Source organism: Dermochelys coriacea, chromosome 28, assembly GCF_009764565.3.
Source record: "Dermochelys coriacea isolate rDerCor1 chromosome 28, rDerCor1.pri.v4, whole genome shotgun sequence".
In the NCBI taxonomy this organism is placed as follows: Eukaryota; Metazoa; Chordata; order Testudines; family Dermochelyidae; genus Dermochelys; species Dermochelys coriacea.
The window spans coordinates 1,577,528-1,599,445 of NC_050095.1; the positions used below are offsets into that span (position 1 = coordinate 1,577,528).

Here is a 21,918-nt window from a genome sequence, read left to right on the forward strand (position 1 = left end):
AATTTCTCTGGGGGGTCTGGGAGCCAGGACTCCTGGGTTCTCTCCCCAGCTGTGGGAGGGAAGTGGGATCTAGTGGTTAGAACAGGGGGCTGGGAGCCAGGACTCCTGGGTTCTCTCCCTGGCTCTGGGAGGGGAGTGGCGTGGGGGCCCTGATCAATAGGCGGGAGAGGGGGCCCTCCCCGGCGCTGGAGAAAGGAAAAGATGTGCAGAGGAGAGAGATGCAAGGCTCCCCCCTTCACCCTTCCCCCCCCAACCCAGCAATGATGGATCAGAGCTGGCACCTGTGACCTGCTCACACCAGAAACTGGAGAGTGGCTGCAGGCAGGGGGGCTGTGGACTCCCCCCCAACACACTGTCAGAGCTCAGCACCAGCTGTGCCCCCCACCACTGCTCCCACTGCCCCCCACTGCTAATGGGTCTTCCAGCCACCCTCCCTGCAGGGACTGAGTCACACCAGCAACAATGGGACTGGGGGCTGGGAGCCAGGACTCCTGGGTTCTCTCCCCGGCTCTGGGAGGGGAGTGGGGGCTAGTGGTTAGTTTCAGGTTCCCCATCTCACACAGGGAGCTGATGACACTCCCCGCAGGTGACCATGGTCGTCCCCCCGTCTGGCCCGTGTTTATTGGTGTCGCGAGCCACTTCGTCGCGTGGTTGTACTGGGGCTGCAGGGCGGGGTATGGAGGGATGGAGGGCACTTGGGAGAAATAGATGGATGGCTGGAGGAAGGACTGTGTGGGATGGAGGGAGGGAGGGAGAGAAGAAGGGATATGGGAGATGGATGGACGGAGGAAGGGCTGTGTGGGATGGATGGATGGAGAGAGGGAGGGATATGGGATAGGGATGGATGTGGGAGATGAATGGATGGAGGGCTGTGTGGGATGGATGGATGGATGAGGGAGGGAGGGAGCGATGAATGGATAGAGGAAGGATGGGCTGTGGGGGATGGATGGAGGGCTGTGGGGCTATGGGGGATGGAAGGAGGGATGGATAGATGGAGGGCTGTGTGGGATGGAAGGAGGGATGGATAGAGGGAGGGCTGTGTGGGATGGAGGCATGGATGGAGGAAGGGCTGTGTGGGATGGAGAGGGGGGGATATGGGAGAGGGATGGATGTGGGAGATGAATGGCTGGAGGGCTGTGTGGGATGGATGAGGGAGGGAGGGAGCGATGAATGGATAGAGGAAGGATGGGCTGTGGGGGATGGATGGAGGACTGTGGGGGAAGGAGAGATGGATGGAGGGCTGTAAGGGAAGGAGGGATGAATGGAGGGCTGTGGGGCTATGGGGGATGGAAGGAGGGATGGATAGATGGAGGGCTGTAGGGCTATGGGGGATGGAAGGAGGGATGGATAGATGGAGGGCTGTGTGGGATGGAAGGAGGGATGGATGGATGGAGGGCTGTGTGGGATGGAAGGAGGGATGGATGGAGGGAGGGCTGTGTGGGATGGAGGCATGGATGGAGGAAGGGCTGTGTGGGATGGAGGGATGGAGAGGGGGGATATGGGAGAGGGATGGATGTGGGAGATGAATGGCTGGAGGGCTGTGTGGGATGGATGAGGGAGGGAGGGAGCGATGAATGGATAGAGGAAGGATGGGCTGTGGGGGATGGATGGAGGACTGTGGGGGAAGGAGAGATGGATGGAGGGCTGTAAGGGAAGGAGGGATGAATGGAGGGCTGTGGGGCTATGGGGGATGGAAGGAGGGATGGATAGATGGAGGGCTGTAGGGCTATGGGGGATGGAAGGAGGGATGGATAGATGGAGGGCTGTGTGGGATGGAAGGAGGGATGGATGGATGGAGGGCTGTGTGGGATGGAAGGAGGGATGGATGGAGGGAGGGCTGTGTGGGATGGAGGCATGGATGGAGGAAGGGCTGTGTGGGATGGAGGGATGGAGAGGGGGGATATGGGAGAGGGATGGATGTGGGAGATGAATGGCTGGAGGGCTGTGTGGGATGGATGAGGGAGGGAGGGAGCGATGAATGGATAGAGGAAGGATGGGCTATGGGGGATGGATGGAGGACTGTGGGGGAAGGAGAGATGGATGGAGGGCTGTAAGGGAAGGAGAGATGAATGGAGGGCTGTGGGGCTATGGGGGATGGAAGGAGGGATGGATAGATGGAGGGCTGTAGGGCTATGGGGGATGGAAGGAGGGATGGATAGATGGAGGGCTGTGTGGGATGAAAGGAGGGATGGATGGAGGGCGGTGGGGTGCAGATGCAGGACTCCATGGGGCCCGGAGGGCTCCAGCTGGTTTAGCTCCGTGGCCTCTGCCCCTGGACCGGTGGCCGCATCCAGCCCGGCTTCCCATGGCCCCAGATCACTGTCCGTCCCCTGCCAGCCTGCGCAAGGCCTTGGCCCCCAGCTCGAAGCCATGCCAGTCGCTCGCCTCCATCTTGTCCTGGGCTCCGAGGTGCCGGTACCACGCCAGGGCCTGGCTGTTCCACGCCGCCACCATGAACTTCATCTCGGTGCAGACCCGGGCCAGCACCGCCTGCAGCGACGGGGGAGGGGCAGGTCACCGCACGGGGGAGGAGACAGGTCAGAGGGAGGACGCATCCATGCATGGACAAATCTCACCAACCTAATCCATCCCCATATAATCCTAATCCCAATCCAGGCCCGCCTAGTCCAAATCTAGATACCAATCTAACCCTAATCCTAATACAGATCTACAAAGTCCGACACTCAACCAAGATCAAATGATTCTGCTCTCTAATCCTAATCCAGACTCATTGTGTTTTTATCCTAGTCCAGATTCCACCATCTAAACCTAATCCTTACTCAACCTCTAACACTAATCCAGATTCCACCCTCTCCACTTGATGCTGACTTTTCCTCTAACCCTAATCCAGATTCCCCCATCTCCACCTAATCCAGATTCCCCCAGATAACACTAGCCTTAATCCACTCTCCACTTAATCCACTCTCTGTCTCTTATACCTATTGAGCCCCATCATCCAAATCCCGACTACAGCTTGTGACGAAATAGGGGATTTTTGGAGTGCCTGTGTGTTGCCTGTTTAATAAGATGGTGGGAAATGCGGGAGGACCACATGTGACCTCCCCTGTGAGCCGGGACCCCCAGACAACAGCCTAGAGATGGGGGTTGCTAGGCCCGAGGGCCCTGCGCTGGGTTCAGACGCTCAATAAACCCTCCTGTTTTACGCCAGCTAAGAGTCGCTCCGGTCCAGAGAACAGGGTTTGGGTGTGGAGGTCCCAGGGTCCAGAGTGAGGGGACTCCCTGAGGGGGCCCACAGCGAGAGACAGGTATGCTAAGGTTCAGAGAGGTGTGGTTCCAGGAGGTGGAGGGGCTTAACCCCGAGAGAGAGTGGATCCCCAAGAAGGGTTGTCCCAGGGACTATGCGGGGCCAAGAGTGGGCGCGACATTTGAATCCATGACACGGCCATATAAATATATTCCAAAACCAGGGTACCTTTATCTAACTATCCATAATCCAAATCAAGAAAAAAAAATCACGTCCTAATATTAATCCAGATTGTGTTTATCTAAACCTAACCCCAATTCTAATTCAGTCCATTTTATTTAACCCGACATTATCTAGCCTGATTCCCAAACCAGACCTCTTAATCTGACCCTAAACCCAATCCAGACTCTTTAATCTGTCCCCAATCTACCCCAATCCCAAACCAGACATCTTAATCTATATCTAATCTGCCCCAATCCAAATCCAGGCTCTTTTATATATCTGCAATCTACTATAATCCAAATCCAGATTGCTTAATCTATACATGTCTGTCCCTAATCCCAATCCATACCTCATAATTATTCCCCAACCTAACATTAATCCCAATCCAGACTACTTAATCTACACCAATACAGGGTAACTCATTTGCCCCAATCCCAATCCAGACATATTAATCCATCCTAGTCGCCCCAATCCAGCTCTACTGAGAGTGGCAACTTGAGAGCATCTCCCCAGGGGCCCACTGCTGACCCTAGTGGGGGGCCACACCACCCCCTCATTGGGTTGGCTGGGGGCTGGGCGGAGAACCTGAGGGGGTGGGGCAGAGGGAGAGGGGGTAAAATCTTACTTTACCGATTTCACTCAGCAGCTTCTTTCCGATCCCCCGGCCTAGGGAGCCAAAGCCTGGCAAAGGGGGGTTACAGCTCGTTCGGGTCCATATGGGCACTGCCCTCCCCCCGCCCCCCATCAGAATCCATAGTCTCCTCCCCTTCTCTCCCTCCTCAAACCCGGAGTGAATGAGAGGGGAACCAGCCCTGTGAACTCCAGCAGAGTGACTCCTGATTGACTGTGGGGTGAGCGAGAGAACTGGCCCTGTGAATGCCAGCGGAGTGACTCCGGATTGACAGCGTTAGTTCACATTAAGAGGACACAGCTATCCTACTGGGCGACGTCACATTTCCCCTGCTCTGTTTTCCACATCCCTGTTGCCTGGCTCGTTAACCATTGATGGACTCGGCGGTGCAGATTATCGCCATGGCCTGAACAGAGGGGGTGGAGTCTTCTGGGGCCGTCATCCTGAGCGGGCAGCCTTGACCCTTGGCTGAGCAATCCTGGCTCCTGGAACAGTTACGAAACGCACTGGCAGAAGCTCTTCATTCTCTCTTGACTGCAAGGCTGATTCCTGCTGTTCACTCCACTCCGGAGTCAATCAGGAGTCACTCCACTGGAGTCACACTGGGGCTGATTTTGCCTCCTGCTCCCCATCCTCTCCCCCGCCGTGGCTCATTCCCCAAAGGACGTAGCATGGCACCCTACCTCTGAATTCAGAGACCACATATAGATTCTCCACGTAGACAATGCGGCCGGAGTTCATACTGTAGCCGAAGAAGAATAAGACATAGCCGATTAGGTGACCTGGGGGAGAGAGAGGGATCAAACAGGTGCCAGCCACTGTGGGGTAGGGATGGACTTGGGGGAAGGGGGGCACCACACGGGAGCTGGGGTCCAGGTCTGGATCCAGCAAGAGAGGCGGGTTTGGATCTGGGTTAAGATGGGGATAAAGCCGCAGACTCAGAACTACTCTGGGTTCACACCAGTTCAGGATCCAGATCTCTGGCTCCAATGGAGTGACTCTTGATTGACCCCGGAGTGAATGAGATGGGAATGGTCCCCATTGACTCCACTGGAGTGACTCCTGATAGACACCGGAGTGAGCGATAGGGGAATTGGACCTATTGATTCCAGTCTGACAAAAGTGAGCAAGAGGGGAAATGGCCATGTGTACTCCAGAGGAGTGACTCCTGATTGACACCGGAATGAGCGAGAGGCAAATCAGCTCTGTGCACTCCAGTAGAGTGACTCCTGATTGACACTGGAGTGAGAGCTATGAATTTACGTACCTTGCTTGTCTTCTTGCTCCGGGGCCAGTTCTGCTATGAGACATTGGTAGAAGGGGTCCCCTCCAAATCCGTCATCCCTCAACACTACAGGAAGAAATGGAGCAGACAACAGGTGTGTGGAGGAGTTTGGGGTGGTGGTGGGAAGGATTGGTGGGGCGTCAGGGATGAGACTGGGGAAAACTGTGAGTTCGGGGGAAGTTTGGGGGGAAGGCCAGGAGGCAGCTATAGGGGTGAATTTGAGGGAGGTTTCCAGGGAAGGTTGGGAGGTCAAAGTGAGTGGGGGGGATCAGGCTGAGTTTGGGGGTGTCTCCTCCCCATGCCCAACCCTCCACTGTCTGGCTCACCCTGGGAGTTGATTGTCACCTCGTCCAGCAGGTTATGATATTCGGCAATCTCCTGGGGGGAACAAACAGAGTCAGAGTGTGATGAAGCGGAACTGTTCTTCATGTTCCTCTGAATAGTGTAGGGGTGCCTCAGTTTCCCCTAAGCAGTTCTTACTCATCTAGGGGGTGGGGTACGGGTGTATGATCATTGCAGAGCCCTAGAGGGCAGGTGCGTGCAGGGGTCTGGACACAGAGAATGGCCGACACCCTGTTTCCTGGCCACTGATGGCCTGGCCCTTCCCCCTGCAAGGTGAGAGCTAAAGGGTTGGAGAACAAAGGAATCAGGTGCCCTCCTGGCCCGGGAAAGGGACAAAGGCCAGAAGAGGGGGGGCTGGAGAGAGTTTCAGTTTGGGGATGGCTGGGGACATGGAGTGAAGTGGTTGTCTGGCTCACTGCCCCCCAAAATGGACCCAGCTGAGGGGTCCTGTTCTCTGCACCTACAAGCTCCGTGTTAGACCGTGTTCCTGTTATCTAATAAACCTTCTGTGTTACTGGCTGGCTGAGAGTCCCGTCTGACTGCGGAGTTGGGGGGCAGGACCCTCTGGCTTCCCCAAGACCCCGCCTGGGTGGACTCGCTGTGGGAAGCGCACGGAGGGGCACAGGAGGCTGGATGCTCCGAGGTCAGACCCAGGAAGGGGGAAGCCGGGTGAGCTGTGTGTCCTGCTGACAGGCTGCTCCCAGAAAGGAGACTCCCCAGGGTCCTGCCTGGCTTCATGGGGAGCAGCTCCAGAGCATCGCCTAGGGACTCCATGACACAGAGACCCCGGGAACAAGCAAGACTCAGGGACAGCGGGGGAAACCCCAACACTGTGGGACTAGATAGACAGACTGTGTAGTGCGTCTGGGGATGGAGAGATACAATTAGCTGTGTAGGAACGGACGGATGGGGAAGGCATTGATGAATTAACAGAGCATGGATTGTTCTCCGCCTCTGGGGAAACTGAGGCACAGAACGTTTCCGGGGGGGGGGCAAAGTCACTCAGGAAGGGAACCCCGGCATCCTGATGCCCCCAGCAGCCCCTGGCCGTCCCCCATCCCAGCCTGCGGCAGCTCACACGGATCATGCCCATGACGTGGTCACAGTCGGTGCTCTGGGCCGGGCGGACAACGCACTCCATGGCTACCCGGGGCCGGCGGGCGATGGGGCTGGGTGTGGCCTTCCGGCCTGCCACCTACGATCTATATAGCGCAGGGATTTACAGCTGTCCACGCCCCCCCCCCCACGCCCGCTCCCCACAAGTTCAGGATCTGGCTGCTGAGCCGGATCTGGGGAGGGGGGAGCAATTCCCAAGTCTGGGAAGCTGGCGGCTCGGATCAAACCACACGCTGGGGGATGGGAAGACAAGCGAGCTGGGCACCGAGCCAGGGGTGAAAGATCCCGTGTGAACCCCTTATTTCCGCCTCCTGCCGCCGGGCCCTGATAAGCCACTGGCAGCTGGGGTGGTAACGGGGGCACCCACCCCCCACACCGGGGAATCAGAGCTCTGAGAGCTACCTCTGGCCTGGGGATAATTCCCACTGGGATGGGGGAGTCCCAGCCACGCCCTGTTCTAACCACCAGGCCCCACTCCCCTCCCAGAGCCGGGGAGAGAACCAGGAGTCCTGGCTCCCAGCCCCCCCTGCTCTGACCACTAGCCCCCACTCCCCTCCCAGAGCTGGGGAGAGAACCCAGGAGTCCTGGCTCCCAGCCCCCCCTGCTCTAACCACCAGCCCCCACTGCCCTCCCAGACCTGGGGAGAGAACCCAGGAGTCCTGGCTCCCAGCCCCCCCTGCTCTAACCCACCAGTCACCGCTCCCCTCCCAGACTGGGGAGAGAACCCAGGAGTCCGGGATCCCAGAAACCAGCACTGCCCAGCCACTTTTTTTTTTTGTCCACAGTAAAGATGGCGGCTATGGCCTCACCGTGCCTGCGGTCACGTGGCCAAGGCCACGGCGCAATGCATCCTGGGCCGCCGGGAAATCCCCAACTCGTGCATGTGGATGCAAAGTGCCTGGGAGAGACGGGAGTGGAGATCTCCGCGGAGGTGACTTTTGGGGGGCTGGGAAGGGGCTCGGTGCGGGGTGGCGATGGTGCCGGACGCCCCCCTCCCCCGACCGACCGGAGTCAGGCAGGGGGCGGGGGGAGGCCGTGAAGTTGGCCAGAGAGCTGAGCCGAGCCGGGCTGGGATGAAGCTGTAAGGTTATGAATCAGGGTCTGAGTCATGAAAGAACTTCTGGTCTGGCTCTGGTTCAAAAGGGGGGAAGCGGAATACCCCGGGGGCGCTGAGATCCGCGGGGGTCCGGTCGGTAGAACGTTGAGATCTGCGAGGTTCCGATCGGTGGAATGTTGAGATCCGCAGGGTTCCAGGCCCATGGAATGTTGAGATCCGCAGGGTTCCAATCGGTGGAATGTTGAGATCCGCGGGGTTCCAGCCCCTAGAACGTTGAGGTTCCCCACTGAGGGTTCTGATCCGTGGAGCACTGAGCTCTGCGAGGATTGGGTCCGTGGAATAACGAGGTTCCGGTCTGTGGAACGTCGAGGTCCACGGGGTTCCGGTCTGTGGAATGTCGAGGTCCACGGGGTTCCGGTCTGTGGAACGTCGAGATCTTGCGGAGTTCTGATCCATTAAACGTTGAGATCCAATGAGGGTTCTGATCCGTGGAGCATTGAGCTCCATGGTGTTCCAGTCCCTGGAACGTTGAGATCCGTGGGGTTCCGGTCCCTGTAACTTCGAGATCTGTGGGGTTCCGGTCCCTGTAACTTCGAGATCTGTGGGGTTCCGGTCCATGGAACGTTGAGATCCGCGGGGTTCCGGTCCCTGGAACGATGAGATCCGCGGGGTTCCGGTCCCTGGAACGATGAGATCCGCGGGGTTCCGGTCCCTGGAACGATGAGATCCACTGAGGGTTCCGATCCATTGAACATCAAGATCCCCATGGGTGGGGAATTGACTCGGCCCATGGCACATCGGGGTGGCGGGGTTCTGGCCATGGAATGTTGAGGTCTGCCGGGGGGGAAAGGGGAGGTGTCCTGATCTGTGGAACTTCCAGCTCCGCAGGGTTCCGACGCAACGTTCTGATCCGCGGGGGTCCTGACCCCTGGAACGCTGCGATCTGCGGGGTTTGGGTCCCCTCCGAACTTCGAGATCGGGGTGGGGGAGACAGCGGAGGGAAAGGGAGGGAATCTCCCGCCAAGCCCCCCCGCCCCGGCCATCCTGGAAGCTGACCGGAGGACTTGGGCCGATGATTAATTCTTCCTCCTTATTTGTATTGCGACAGGGCCTGCGTTGGGCCCAGTCTTGGACCGGGCCCCGACCGCGCCAGGTGCTGTACGAATCCAGAACACAGAGATGCTCCCTGCTGCCCCCCCTCCCCAGTCTAAGTGTCGGACAAGAGACAGAGACAGACAGTCTGGGGAGTGGGGAGACAAGGAAACAATGAAACAATCTTGCCACCCACTGTCCAGTTTTTCTGTAGGGCCTGGGGGGGCATATCCTGAGGCTGGCAGGTCATCTCCGTAGCCCATGAGGGTGGAGAGGTGTCCCCCAAGGGGGACCCCCGAGTGTATGTGTGGGGGTGGGGAGGTGTGGGGGGAGGGATATGGAATCCCAGGGTCCGGGGTGGGGGGCGGTAAGGAGGGAGAGTCTTAAATGAGGTGGAGGGTTTGTGCAGAATTTTGGCATGATGAAGGGTGGGGTGTGCGGGTCCCTGGCAAACCGGGGGTGGGGTGGGGGGTGTCTACATTTTGAGGGGATGCAGGAGGGTCCTGGACAGGGCAGTGTACTGGGGGGATTATTTGGGGGGGTGTCTGGGGAATTGGGGGCTGCATGAGGCCCTGGCTGGAGCGGTGGGCGGTGCATGGGGGCCTGGCTGGGGGTGGGGCAATGGGATGGGGGTGCATAAGGGACCTGGCTGGAGCAGTGGGGAGGGTGCATGGAACCCTGGGTGGGGGTGGGGCAATGGGATGGGGGTGCATAGGGGCTCTGGCTGGAGCAGTGGGGGGTGCATGGGGGAAGGCAGCAGAAAGGGCTAAACCATGCAGCGCCAGCCTCTCTCTCTCTGGAGCTATTTTGGTTTCTCCCGAGGGGAGGGGGCGTGTCTCAGCCAGGAAGGAGTTTGGCTCCACCCTCCCTTCCTCCGTTCCAGTCTTGGTTCATCCTGGACCAGCCCATTGTATCTCAATGGAGGGGGAGCGCTATATTTTTTGAGGGGGGGGCCTTGTTCCCCCCCGTCCTGAGCAGTTCCCCTCCCTGCTTGTTGCCTGTCTGTATTCCATTAGGGATGGGTCTGTTCCCCCCATTTCGAAAGGATTTGACCCGTTTTTTCAAGCACACACACCCCCTTCCCTGTTTCCAGAATGGTAGGGCCTGCCTGCCCTCTCTTACCCTTGCCATTGGAAGGCACGATTATGCGAAATGGGGGGGGCAGACAAAGTGTGTGTGGGGGGAGGGTGTTTACAGGGTTGAAGGCGCCAGGTACACAGCGGGAAGGGGAGGGGGGCTTCCCACCCAAGCTCCGTGCACGAGAGCGGGGGCGGGGGGTGCGCGTTAAACCTTGAGCTATTGGGAGGGTCTTGAAGGCGTCCCCCCCCCTCGGTAGGAATGGTATGGCCCCCCCCAGTGCCTCTCCCTCCCTGGGGCTGCCTGGAACGTTCTGAGAACGTCGAGTGGGCGGGGCGAGAAGCTGGGGGGGGGAGAGAGGGGGGCACAGGCAGGGGGAGGGAGGAGTGGGGGGAGGGAAGAGAGGGGGGCACAGGCAGGGGGAGGAGGGAGCGAGGGAAGAGGGGGGGCACAGGCAGGGGGTGGGGGGAGCGAGGGAAGAGAGGGGGCACAGGCAGGGGGAGGGAGGAGTGGGGGGGCAAGGGAAGAGAGGGGGCACAGGCAGAGGGAGGGAGGAGTGGGGGGGCGAGGGAAGAGGGGGCACAGGCAGGGGGAGGGAGGAGTGGGGGGCAAGGGAAGAGAGGGGGCCACAGGCAGGGGGGAGGGAGGAGTGGGGGGGCGAGGGAAGAGAGGGCCACAGGCAGGGGGAGGGAGGAGTGGGGGGGAGGGAAGAGAGGGCCACAGGCAGGGGGAGGGAGGAGTGGGGGGTGAGGGAAGAGAGGGGGCACAGGCAGGGGGAGGGAGGAGTGGGGGGAGGGAAGAGAGGGCCACAGGCAGGGGGAGGGAGGAGTGGGGGGGCGAGGGAAGAGGGGGCACAGGCAGGGGGAGGGAGGGGTGGGGGGCAAGGGAAGAGAGGGGGCCACAGGCAGGGGGAGGGAGGAGTGGGGGGGGCGAGGGAAGAGGGGGCACAGGCAGGGGGAGGGAGGAGTGGGGGGAGGGAAGAGGGGCCACAGGCAGGGGGAGGGAGGAGTGGGGGGAGGGAAGAGAGGGCCACAGGCAGGGGGAGGGAGGAGTGGGGGGAGGGAAGAGAGGGCCACAGGCAGGGGGAGGGAGGAGTGGGGGGGCGAGGGAAGAGAGGGGGCACAGGCAGGGGGAGGGAGGAGTGGGGGGGCGAGGGAAGAGAGGGGGCACAGGCAGGGGGAGGGAGGAGTGGGGGGGCGAGGGAAGAGAGGGGGCCACAGGCAGGGGGAGGGAGGAGTGGGGGGCACTGGGGTGAGGGAAGAGAGGAGGGACAGGCGGGGGGGCAGTGGGGTGAGGGAAGGGAGATGGGGGAGGGAGCAGTGGGGGGCACAGGCAGGGGAAGAGAGGGGGCAAACGGGCAAGGGAGAAGTGGGGGGGGCAGGGGGAGCGAGGGGAAGGAGCAAGTGAGGGGAGGGAGGAGAGGGGGAGACATGCAGGGAGAGGGTGGGAAGGTGTGGGAGGGAGGAGTGGGGGCCAGGCGGGGGAGGAGTTGGGGGGGCACAAGCAGGGGGAGGGAGGAGTGGGGGGACAGGAGGAGGAGCAGGTTAGGGGAGGGAGGAGTGGGAGAGATAGGCAGGGACAGGGTGGGAACCGAGTGGGGGGAGAGGGGGAGGAGCAGGTGAGGCGAGGGAGGAGTGGGGGGGAAAGAGGGAGGAGCAGGGGAAGGAAAGGGGACTCAGTGACCCCCCAGGGCCCCTCCAGCCCCATGTTCCTTGCACAAAGGCCCAGTCCCAAGCCTCCCCCTGTGTCTGCGCCAAACCCCACTCTGATGTGGGAGGGGAAAGTAGCAGAGACTTTCACTTCCAGCCCGCCTCTCCCCCCCCGCTCTAACCATCAGACCCCACTCCCCTCCCAGAGCCATGAATAGAACCCAGGAGTCCTGGCTCCCAGCCCCCCTGCTCTAACCACTAGCTGGTATTTTTCTAACAAGCAGTATTGCACCCACCGCGAGGGGTCTCTATTTTGGACTTCGCTATGATGAACAAAGATGAATTAATCTCTGGCCTGGAAACTGGTGGTTGCCTAGGGACCCATGTTTGTAACCTGGTTATATTCGATATGGGCAAACAGATGATGCTCCTCATCAGTAAGTTGCACAATTAAGTGCTGCTCATTTCCCAAAGCGGAGGAAAATTCTGAGCTGGGAGGAAAAGTGTAGACAGAAAAATGTGAATGAGAATTGGGAGTTCTTTAAAAATCCACAAAAGCTGCAAGCAAGAGACAGAAATAAATTTGACTAAATGCCCATCCTGTGTCAGCAATGAAGGCAGCCATTAGAAATAAACAAACGCAATGTACAGGAAATGGGGAAAAAAGGGGGGGAAATAGGTTGCAATCAATTAGAAGTTATGACATGTAGGAAATTGCTAAGGGAAGCTAAAGACGAGAGGAAAAAAGCTGGCAGGGTGAAGGACAATAAGGAGCATTTTAAAGTATATATTAGGAGCAGAAGAAATTGTAGACGCAAAGAGTAAAGCTAGATGCAAAGAGTAAAACAGTTAATGATGCAAAGACGGGCAAAGCGATCAATAAACATTGGTGTTCTGTGTTTGGGAAGGAGCAGGATGATGTATCCAAGTCACATGAGGCTGATGAGGTACTTTCTGGCCTGTTACTAACCAAGTAGGTTATTTGATATTAACCATCATCCACTCCAGATCAGCATTTTTAAATCAGCAGGCCGGAATAACTGGTATCCAAGAGTTCCCATCGAGTTGGCCGAGGGAGGTCTCTGGCTCGCCAATGTTAATACATAATAAATCTTGCAAGGCTGGAGAAATTCCAGAATAGTGCTGATGTTGTACCGAAAGGGGGATGCCCCAGATGTAGGCCCGTTAGCTGCTACAGGATTCATAGATTCATAGATACTAAGGTCAGAAGGGACCATTCTGATCATCTAGTCCGACCTCCTGCACAGCGCAGGCCACAGAATCTCACCCACCCACTCCTATGAAAAACCTCACCCATGTCTGAGCTATTGAAGTCCTTAAATCATGGTTCAAATACTTCAAGGAGCAGAGAAGCCTCCCTCAAGTCAACCATGCCCCATACTACAGAGGAAGGCGAAAAACCTCCAGGGCCTCTCCAGTCTGCCCTGGAGGAAAATTCCTTCCCGACCCCAAATATGGCAATCAGCTAAACCCTGAGCATATGGGCAAGATTCACCAGCCAGATACCCAGGAAAGAATTTTCTATAGTAACTCAGATCCCATCCATCTAATATCCCATCTCAGGGGATTTGGCCTATTTACCCTGAATATTTAAAGATCAATTACTTACCAAAATCCCATTATACTATCTCCTCCATAAACTTATCGAGTAGAATCTTCAAGCCAGATAGATCTTTTGCCCCCACTGCTTCCCTTGGAAGGCTATTCCAAAACTTCACTCCTCTGATGGTTAAAAACCTTCGTCTGATTTCAAGTCTAAACTTCCTGGTGGCCAGTTTATACCCATTTGTTCTTGTGTCCACATTGGTGCTGAGGTTAAATAATTCCTCTCCCTCTCCTGTATTTATTCCTCTGATATATTTATAGAGAGCAATCATATCTCCCCTCAACCTTCTTTTAGTTAGGCTAAACAAGCCAAGCTCCTTAAGTCTCCTTTCATAAGACAAGTTTTCCATTCCTCGGATCATCCTAGTAGCCCTAGGGCTAGAGATTTAATTAAAGCCCGTCAATGGGGCTTTATGGGAAATGGGCTTTGTCAAACAAACCTATTGCAAGTCAGGTTGGTAAAGGTCACTGGAGTTGGGATTCAAAATAGCACAACGCCGTTATGAATAGCGTTCCCTGGCGGACAGACCTGGCCCCCGGTGGAAGCATGTTCAAATTGGGGGAGTTCCCAAGCGGGGTCCTGCAGAGATCTGGGCCCAACGCTGTGCAGAGTTTTTCTCAATGGGTCTGGACGGTTGTGTGACACTGCGGCAGGCAGGAGATTGGCAGAGTGGGAAATAGAGAGGGGGCCGGGGTCGGGGCCAGCCTACAGAGCAACTTGGGAAGCTGGGTGTACAAAATGTTTGTTTAATCCAGCCAGATTCATACCTCTAGGAACAAGAGGGGTAACTCGAACCCTGCTACCCCTCTCCAAGCCCTGACCCCTCTCACCCACCCTTGCCTTCAGCCTAACCCTTATCTCTAATTTGACCCTAACTTTCAATTTCACCCTAACCTTGATCTCTGATTTCACCGAACCCTTATCTCTAATTTCACCTTAACCCTTATCTCTGATTTCACCCTGACCTTCAATTTCATCCTAACCCTAACTTTCAGTTTCACCCTAACCTTTATCTCTGATTTCACCTTAACCCTTATCTGTGATTTCACCCGAACCCTAACCTTCAATTTCACCTTAACCCTTACCTCTGATTTCACCCTAACCCTTATCTCTGATTTCACCCTAACCTTAACCTTGAATTTCACCTTAATCCTTATCTCTGATTTCACCCTAACCCTCAATTTTATCCTAACCCTACCCTTCAATTTCATCCTAACCCTTACCTCTGATTTCACCTTAACCATTATTATCTCTAATTTCAACCCAACTTTCAATTTCACCTTAACCCTTCTTTCTGATTGTCACCCTACCTCTAGGGAAAAGCTAGAATGGAGTCGATGTTGGACCCCGGGCTGGAGCCACCCCTGAGCCAGGAGAGCTTCTCTGATTGGTGGAGCATGATGTAAGTGTCGGGGGGACCCCCTCGTTCCTTGCCCCCTCCACCCAGATTGTTAGCTCCCCCTGGGCTTCACCCCGCCTTCCCTAACATAATCATCCCCCCTTTCCCTTCTCAGTACCTGCCCCTGCATGCCCCAAACCCCTGGTAATTTAGGTGTGGTGAGCTCAGAGAGGGGCAGAGCAGAGCTGGGTTCTGCTTGCATGATGCAGGGGGGAGGGAGGGGACAGCTGGGTCCCCCCCCCACATTTTTACCTTTCCTGTCTCTTTCAATAGGCTGCAGCCCACCAATGTGGATCCCACAGCACTGGAGAACCAGGAGCTGTTTGTAAGTGCTGGGTGCCAGTGGGGAATAGAACCCAGGAGTCCTGTCCCTCAGCCGTGTCCCCACCCCCTTGGCCACACTCCCCTCCCAGAGCCGGGGAGAGAACCCAGGAGTCCTGGCTCCCAGCCCCCCCTGCTCTAACCCACCAGCCCCCATTCCCCTCCCAGAATCAGGGACACAACCCAGGAGTCCTGGCTCCCAGCTCCCCCTGCTCTAACCCAGCAGGGTGGACTCGGGGGGCTGGAGGGCAGTGGGGGGACTATGGGTGCAGTGGAACATGGGGAAACAGCAGGGGTATGATGAGGGGCTGGCTGGATCCAAGGTAGAAGGCAAGGTTGGGGGGGGCAGTGGATTCTGTGGGGGGCTGAGGTCGATCGGGGGTGTGGGGGGGAGCCTGGGCTGTGGCATTAACCCTTCGCTCACCGTGTCTCCCCCACAGAGCCTCCCGGACCCAGACCTGGGCCTGTCTGACTCGGCGGACCCCTCCCTCCTGCTTCCGCAGGCTGGGGGGAGCGACGAGGGCTGGGAGCTCCCCGGGCCGGCCCCAGAGCCACCTCCCACCTCTTCTACCGTCCCCTCCACCGAGGATTACGCTGGGGAGCACGGATTCGAGCTGACCTTCCAGCAGTCGGGGACCGCCAAGTCCGTCACCTGCACCGTACGGACCTAGCAGGGGGGAAGCGGCATTCCAGGGAGGACTGGGGGGCAAGCAACCCAGCTGAGCCCCCGCCTTGCTCCCTGCCCCACAACGCCCTCTAGCGCCACCCTGGAGCCAGCCCTGCCTGCCAGGGGAGGACACCCCCTGCTGAGCCCCCTGCCCCATTCCCTGCCCCACCGTGCCCCCTAGTGCCGCCCTGGGGCCAGCCCTGCCTGCCAGGGGAAAGCGCCCCCTGCTGACCTCAGTCTCCGTACCCCCACAGTACTCCCCGGAGCTGAACAAGCTCTTCTGCCAGCTGGCGAAGACCTGCCCCGTGCAGATCAAGATGGCCAGCCAGCCCCCGCCCGGCTCCATCGTCCGGGCCACGGCCGTCTACAAGAAATCGGAGCACGTGGCTGAGGTGGTGAGACGCTGCCCCCACCACGAGCGCTGCTTGGAGTACAGCGATGGTGAGGGGCTTGGCTGGGGAGGGTGACGACCTGTGGAACTCCCTGCTGCAGGGGTGTATGTGTGTGAAATCCAGCTTCAGGGACCTTGGGGTGGAGAGTACTGGCTCTGATCTGCCGGAGGAGAAGGCTGGATGTCAGGGAGGGGGGGAAATGGGGCCCAGAGGTGTCCCCCCTTGAGCAGCCCCCTCGTCTCTCGTGACAGGGGTTGCCCCAGCCCGCCACCTGATCCGGATCGAGGGGAACCAGCAGGCGCATTACCACGACGACGAAAACACCAAGCGCCAGAGTGTCACAGTGCCCTACGAAATGCCCCAGGTACCTGGACATGGGGCCTGTCCCCTCCAGGGGGCACCGGCTCCCATCCTGCCCCAGGGCGGGGACTGGCTGGCTCATGGGAGTGGGGAATGGGGCATGGGGCCTGTCCCCTCTAGGGGTCCCCGGCATCATTGCAATTCCCTCTCTGCCCTGCAGGTGGGGTCCGATTGCACCACCGTGCTGTATAACTTCATGTGCAACAGTTCCTGCATGGGGGGCATGAACCGGCGCCCCATCCTGGCCATCATCACTCTGGAGGGCAAGCAGTAAGTGCCCCCCCCACCAGCCCTCCACGGGCCCCCGCCTCGTAGCCCCCTGCCGGAGCTGGAGTTGCCTCCCCTCGGGGACCAGCACTTGGGAGAAAACTGACCACCCCCCACAACCTGTGTACCCCCATTCAGCCATTGGGGAGCTGTTGGGTTGGGAGGCAGGACTCCTGGATTCTATCCCCAGCTCCAGTAGGGGAGTGAGATTGGGGGGTGCTATGGAGCCAGGACTCCTGGGTTCTATCCCCGGCTTCAGGAGGGGATTGAGATTGGAGAGGGGAGGGCTGGGACCCAGGACTCCTGGGTTCCTGTCTGTGTCTAACATCTGTTCTCTACCCTTCCGACGCAGCGGGCAGCTCCTGGGGCGCCGATGTTTCGAGGTTCGAGTCTGCGCCTGCCCCGGACGGGACCGCAGGACAGAGGAGGAGAATTTCCACAAGAAATTGACCGGCAGGGTCCTTAGCGGGTCCGGGACCCTCAAAGGGGCCAGAGCCAAGAGGGGTGAGTGCGGTGGCGGGCACAGGGACTGAGAGGAGTTTGGGGCTGGGATCTGAGCGGGCAGGTGGAAGGGGAAGTGTGAGGTTCTGAGGGGGCAGAGCCAAAGGCGAGTGTGAAGGGAGGGGCCAAGAGCAGTGGGGGTGGGGCTCCTGAGGAGATGGGGCCAATAGGGACTTACCCAAATGGGAGTCAATGTCCTTAATTCAGTACCAGCTAGACATCGAAGCTGAAATCGACCCAACTTGATTGGCCAGTCTGACGTGCATTAGTGCTTAGCAATTCCACCTGGGAATAATAGAAATTTCACCAAGATTTTTTATTCCATTTACCGATAACCATCAATGATCCATTCTTCCGTCGGTCGGACCCATTGATCACACTTCTCCTATAACCATCAATGATCCATTCTTCCATCAATTGGACCCACTGATCACACTTCTCCTACAACCATCAATGATCCATTCTTCCATCAGTCGGACCCACTGATCACACTTCTCCTACAACCATCGGTGATCCATTCTTCCATCAGTCGGACCCACTGGTCACCCTTCTCCTACAATCATCAATGATCCATTCTTCCATCAGTCGGACCCACTGATCACACTTCTCCTACAACCATCAATGATCCATTCTTCCATCAGTCGGACCCACTGATCACACTTCTCCTACAACCATCAATGATCCATTCTTCCAACAGTCGGACCCACTGATCACACTTCTCCTACAACCATCAATGATCCATTCTTCCATCAGTCGGACCCATTGATCACACTTCTCCTATAACTGTCAATGATCCATTCTTCCATCAGTCGGACCCATTGATCACATTTCTCCTACAACCATCAACGATCCATTCTTCCATCGGTCGGACCCATTGATCACACTTCTCCTACAACCATCAATGATCCATTTTTCTGTCATTGTAATCTATTTATGAGCTTGGAAGGAGTAAATTTTTATCGGGAAATGTCAGTAAACATCCATTCCCCTCGCCCACGCAAGCCAATGACCAAATATTTCCATCAACAGTAGAAATTGGCAGATAGGCAAACTAAAGTCAATATTCTTCAATCAAACACGAATAAATGCTCCAACAGGACCGATGCTCTTGCGATCTCTTGAGAGTAGGATTGAGGATATTTACTTGGTAATATTTTTGACTGGCGCTGAGGACAATTTGGGGGTTTTGGCGGTTATAAAGCTTTAACTTTTTGAAGCTCGTTCAATACTTATTCCCCAGAATAGGGCAGCATGACTTTCCCAGGGAGTGAAGGGCTTGACTTGTGCTTTTCCTACCCCCCGCAGCTCTCCAGACCACCATGGAAACAGCTGAGAACCCCAAGAAGCGGGTGGTGTCCCCCGAGAAAGAGGTCTTCCTCCTCGAGGTGAGTCCTGGTGGGGAAATTGGGGGTTCAGGACTCCTGGGTTCTCTCCCTGGCTCTGGGAGCGGAGTGGGCTCTAGCGGTTAGAGCAGGGAGGGCTGGGAGCCAGGACTCCTGGGTTCTGTCCCCAGCTCTGGCAGGCGAGTGTGGTCCATCCATCCTGTATGCAGTTTGTGGGAATCTGGGATTGTAGGGCACTGGAGGGGAGTTGGCCTGTCCTTTGGGGGAGGGGAGTCTGACCTCCCCCCTCCCGCCTCTTTCTTTCTCTCCCCCACCAGGTTCACGGGCGCAAACGATACATGATGCTGAAGGAAATCAATGACGCCCTGGAGATGGCGTCCGCCAAGCAGCAGGAGGAGCCGGAGAGTCACCGGAACCCCACACCCACTAGGTAGAAAGGGGGCAGGGCCCTGGCTGGGAAGGGGGGGGAGCGGCCTGCCTCCGGGGCAGGGCGGGCCTAGCTGTACCACAGGAAGCTCCCCGCTCTGATGGAAGGAGACGGGGCTTAGCTGCAAAGGGGGAGGGGGCTAAGGTCCTCTCAGGGCTGGGGGCTCAGTGCCCCAGGAGAGGTTCCCCCCACTCTTCATGGAAAGAGGGTGGAGCCTGGCTTGACCCCTAACAGCGTGGTCCCTGCTGGTAAAGGAACAGGGTTTAGTTACATCCTTGGGTGTGGGACCTGCAGGGTTCTCTCCCCGGCTCTGGGAGGGGAGCAGGGGCTGGTGGCGTAGAGCAGGGGGGGCTGGGAGCCAGGACTCTGGGTTCTCTCCCTGACTCTGGGAAGGGAGTGGGGGCTGGTGGGTTAGAGCAGGGGGGGCTGGGAGCCAGGACTCCTGGGTTAGAATCATAGACTCCTAGAATATTAGGGTTGGAAGGGACCTCAGGAGGTGTCTAGTCCAACCCCCTGCTCAAAGCAGGACCGACCCCAACTGAATCACCCCAGCCGGGGCTTTGTCAAGCCGGGCCTTAAAAACCTCTAAGGATGGAGATTCCACCACCTCCCTGGGGAACCCATTCCAGTGCTTCACCCCCCTCCTCGTGAAATAGTGTTTCCTAATATCCAACCTAGATCTCCCCCCCACCCACTGCAACGTGAGACCATTGCTTCTCCTTCTGTCATCTGCTACCACTAAGGACAGTCTAGATCCATCCTCTTTGGATCCCCCTTTCAGGTAGTTGAAAGCAGCTATCAAATCCCCCCCCTCATTCTTCTCTTCCACAGACTAAACAAGCCCAGTTCCCTCAGCCTCTCCTCATAAGTCCAGCCCCCTAATCATTTTTGTTGCCCTCCGCTGGACGCTTTTCAATTTTTCCACATCCTTCTTGTAGTGTGGGGCCCCAAACTGGACACAGTACTCCAGATGAGTTCTCACCAATTTCGAATAGAGGGGGAATGATCACGTCCCTCGATCTGCTGGCAATGCCCCTACTTATACATCCCAAAATGCTGTTGGCCTTCTTGGCAACATGGGGACACTGCTGACTCCTAGCCAGCTTCTCGTCCACTGTAACCCCAGGTCCTTTTCTGCAGAACTGCTGCCGAGCCGTTCGGTCCCTAGTCTGTAGCGGTGCCTGGGATTCCTCCGTCCTGAGTGCAGGACTCTGCACTTGTCCTTGTTGAACCTCATCAGATTTCTTTTGGCCCAATCCTCCAATTTGTCTAGGGCCCTCTGTATCCTATCCCTACCCTCCATCATCTGCAAACTTGCTGAGGGTGCAATTCACACCATCCTCCAGATCATTAATGAAGATATTGAAGAAAATCGGCCCGAGGACCGACCCCGGGTCACTCCGCTTGATACCGGCTGCCAACTAGACATGGAGCCATTGATCACTCCCCGTTGAGCCCGACAATCTAGCCAGCTTCCTATCCACCTTATCGTCCATTCATCCAGCCCAGACTTCTTTAACTTGCTGGCAAGAATACTGTGGAAGATCGTGTCAAAAGCTTTGCTAAAGTCAAGGAACAACACGTCCGCTGCTTTCCCCTCATCCACAGAGCCAGTTATCTCATCCTAGAAGGCAATTAGATTAGTCAGGCATGACTTGCCCTTGGTGGATCCATGCTGACTGTTCCTGATCACTTTCCTCGCCTCTAAGTGCTTCAGAATTGATTCCTTGAGGACCTGCTCCATGATTTTTCCAGGGACTGAGGTGAGGCTGACTGGCCTGTAGTTCCCAGGATCCTCCTTGTTCCCTTTTTTAAAGAGGGGCCCTACATTCGCCTTTTCCAGTGGTCCGGGACCTCCCCCGATCACCGTGAGTTTTCAAAGATAATGGCCAATGGCTCTGCAATCGCATCCGCCAGCTCCTTTAGCACTCTTGGATGCAGCGCGTCTGGCCCCATGGACTTGTGCTCGTCCAGCTTTTCTAAATAGTCCCCGGCTCTGGGAGGGGAGTGGGGGCTGGTGCTTAGAGCAGGGGGTCTGGGAGCCAGGACTCCTGGGTTCTCTCCCCAGCTCTGGGAGGGGAGTGGGGGCTGGTAGGTTAGAGCAGAGGGGGCTGGGCACCAGGACTCCTGGGTTCTCTCCCCGGCTCTGAATCTCTTCCTCCTCTCCCTGGGGCAGGTTGCTGAAGACCCGGAAGGAGCCAGGGGATGGGCTGCTGCCTCGGAGCGGAAAGAGGCTGCTGGTGAAGGAGGAGGATTCTGAATAATCCCGCCCCCCCTCTGGACCCCGCCACCCTGTCCTGTCTTGCACTAAGCTAGTTTCCACTGCCAGCTTTTTACCAAGTCCCTCTCTCCCCCAGGGGCAGGAGGGGGCAAGGTCAGCCCTACAATTCCTTTCCCCCTCCAGCCCTCACTTCTCAGGACAGGGGCGGGGGAGGAAGATTTGTTCCCATCCTACTTGGGACCCCACCCCCTTCTGGGGCCCCGCCCCCTGGTCCCGTGACCCCACCCCCACGCCGCTCTGTGCCCCCGCCCCTTCTGGCAAACTTTTATATCAACTTTTTATACAATAAATCCAAGTGTTTCTTAGCTGCCACCTCCCCATCCTTGTGTGTGAGGGTGGGGGTGGGGGGCGTCAAGGGCCAGTTAGCTGCAGGGACTGAGTTAATTAACATTGAATGGGCTGGGAAGGGGGACTTGGCCTCGAAGGGGCGCGGTGCCAGTTGGGATCCGGGTCTTAGGCCCCGGTGGGATTAACTCTCGGTGGGGAGGGGTCGCGAACCCCCAGCTTGGTGGTTCGGCGTAAGAGGCAACGTGTAGACAAGAATGTGGAGCAGGAAGGTTATTTGACCTCTGGATTCGGCCCGCGGCTGGAGCCCAGGGTCCAATTCTGTTGTCAATGAATCAAATAGGGGGTGAGGTCAGGGGTGAGGTCTCCGGT

General features: G+C 57.5%; 2 protein-coding genes across 2 annotated transcripts; one reads left to right on the forward strand and one right to left on the reverse strand.

Moving 5' to 3' along the window:
* Positions 1-2,191: 2,191 nt before the first annotated feature.
* Positions 2,192-7,219, reverse strand: LOC119849276 (thialysine N-epsilon-acetyltransferase-like). The gene is made up of 6 exons (XM_043503903.1): positions 6,764-7,219; positions 5,670-5,721; positions 5,326-5,409; positions 4,742-4,840; positions 4,053-4,093; positions 2,192-2,490 (listed from the first exon to the last, which is right to left on the reverse strand). The coding sequence occupies exons 1-6, from the start codon at positions 6,824-6,826 to the stop codon at positions 2,317-2,319; spliced, it is 513 nt and encodes a 170-aa protein (XP_043359838.1). The 5' UTR covers positions 6,827-7,219; the 3' UTR covers positions 2,192-2,316.
* A 357-nt stretch (positions 7,220-7,576) lies between these two features.
* On the forward strand, positions 7,577-21,566 carry TP53 (tumor protein p53). The gene is made up of 11 exons (XM_038386130.2): positions 7,577-7,732; positions 14,620-14,705; positions 14,976-15,027; positions 15,464-15,682; positions 15,945-16,131; positions 16,334-16,446; positions 16,603-16,712; positions 17,062-17,213; positions 18,516-18,595; positions 18,871-18,983; positions 21,157-21,566. Exons 1-11 carry the CDS (start codon positions 7,592-7,594, stop codon positions 21,242-21,244), a joined length of 1,341 nt encoding a protein of 446 aa, XP_038242058.2. The 5' UTR covers positions 7,577-7,591; the 3' UTR covers positions 21,245-21,566.
* Positions 21,567-21,918: the final 352 nt, after the last annotated feature.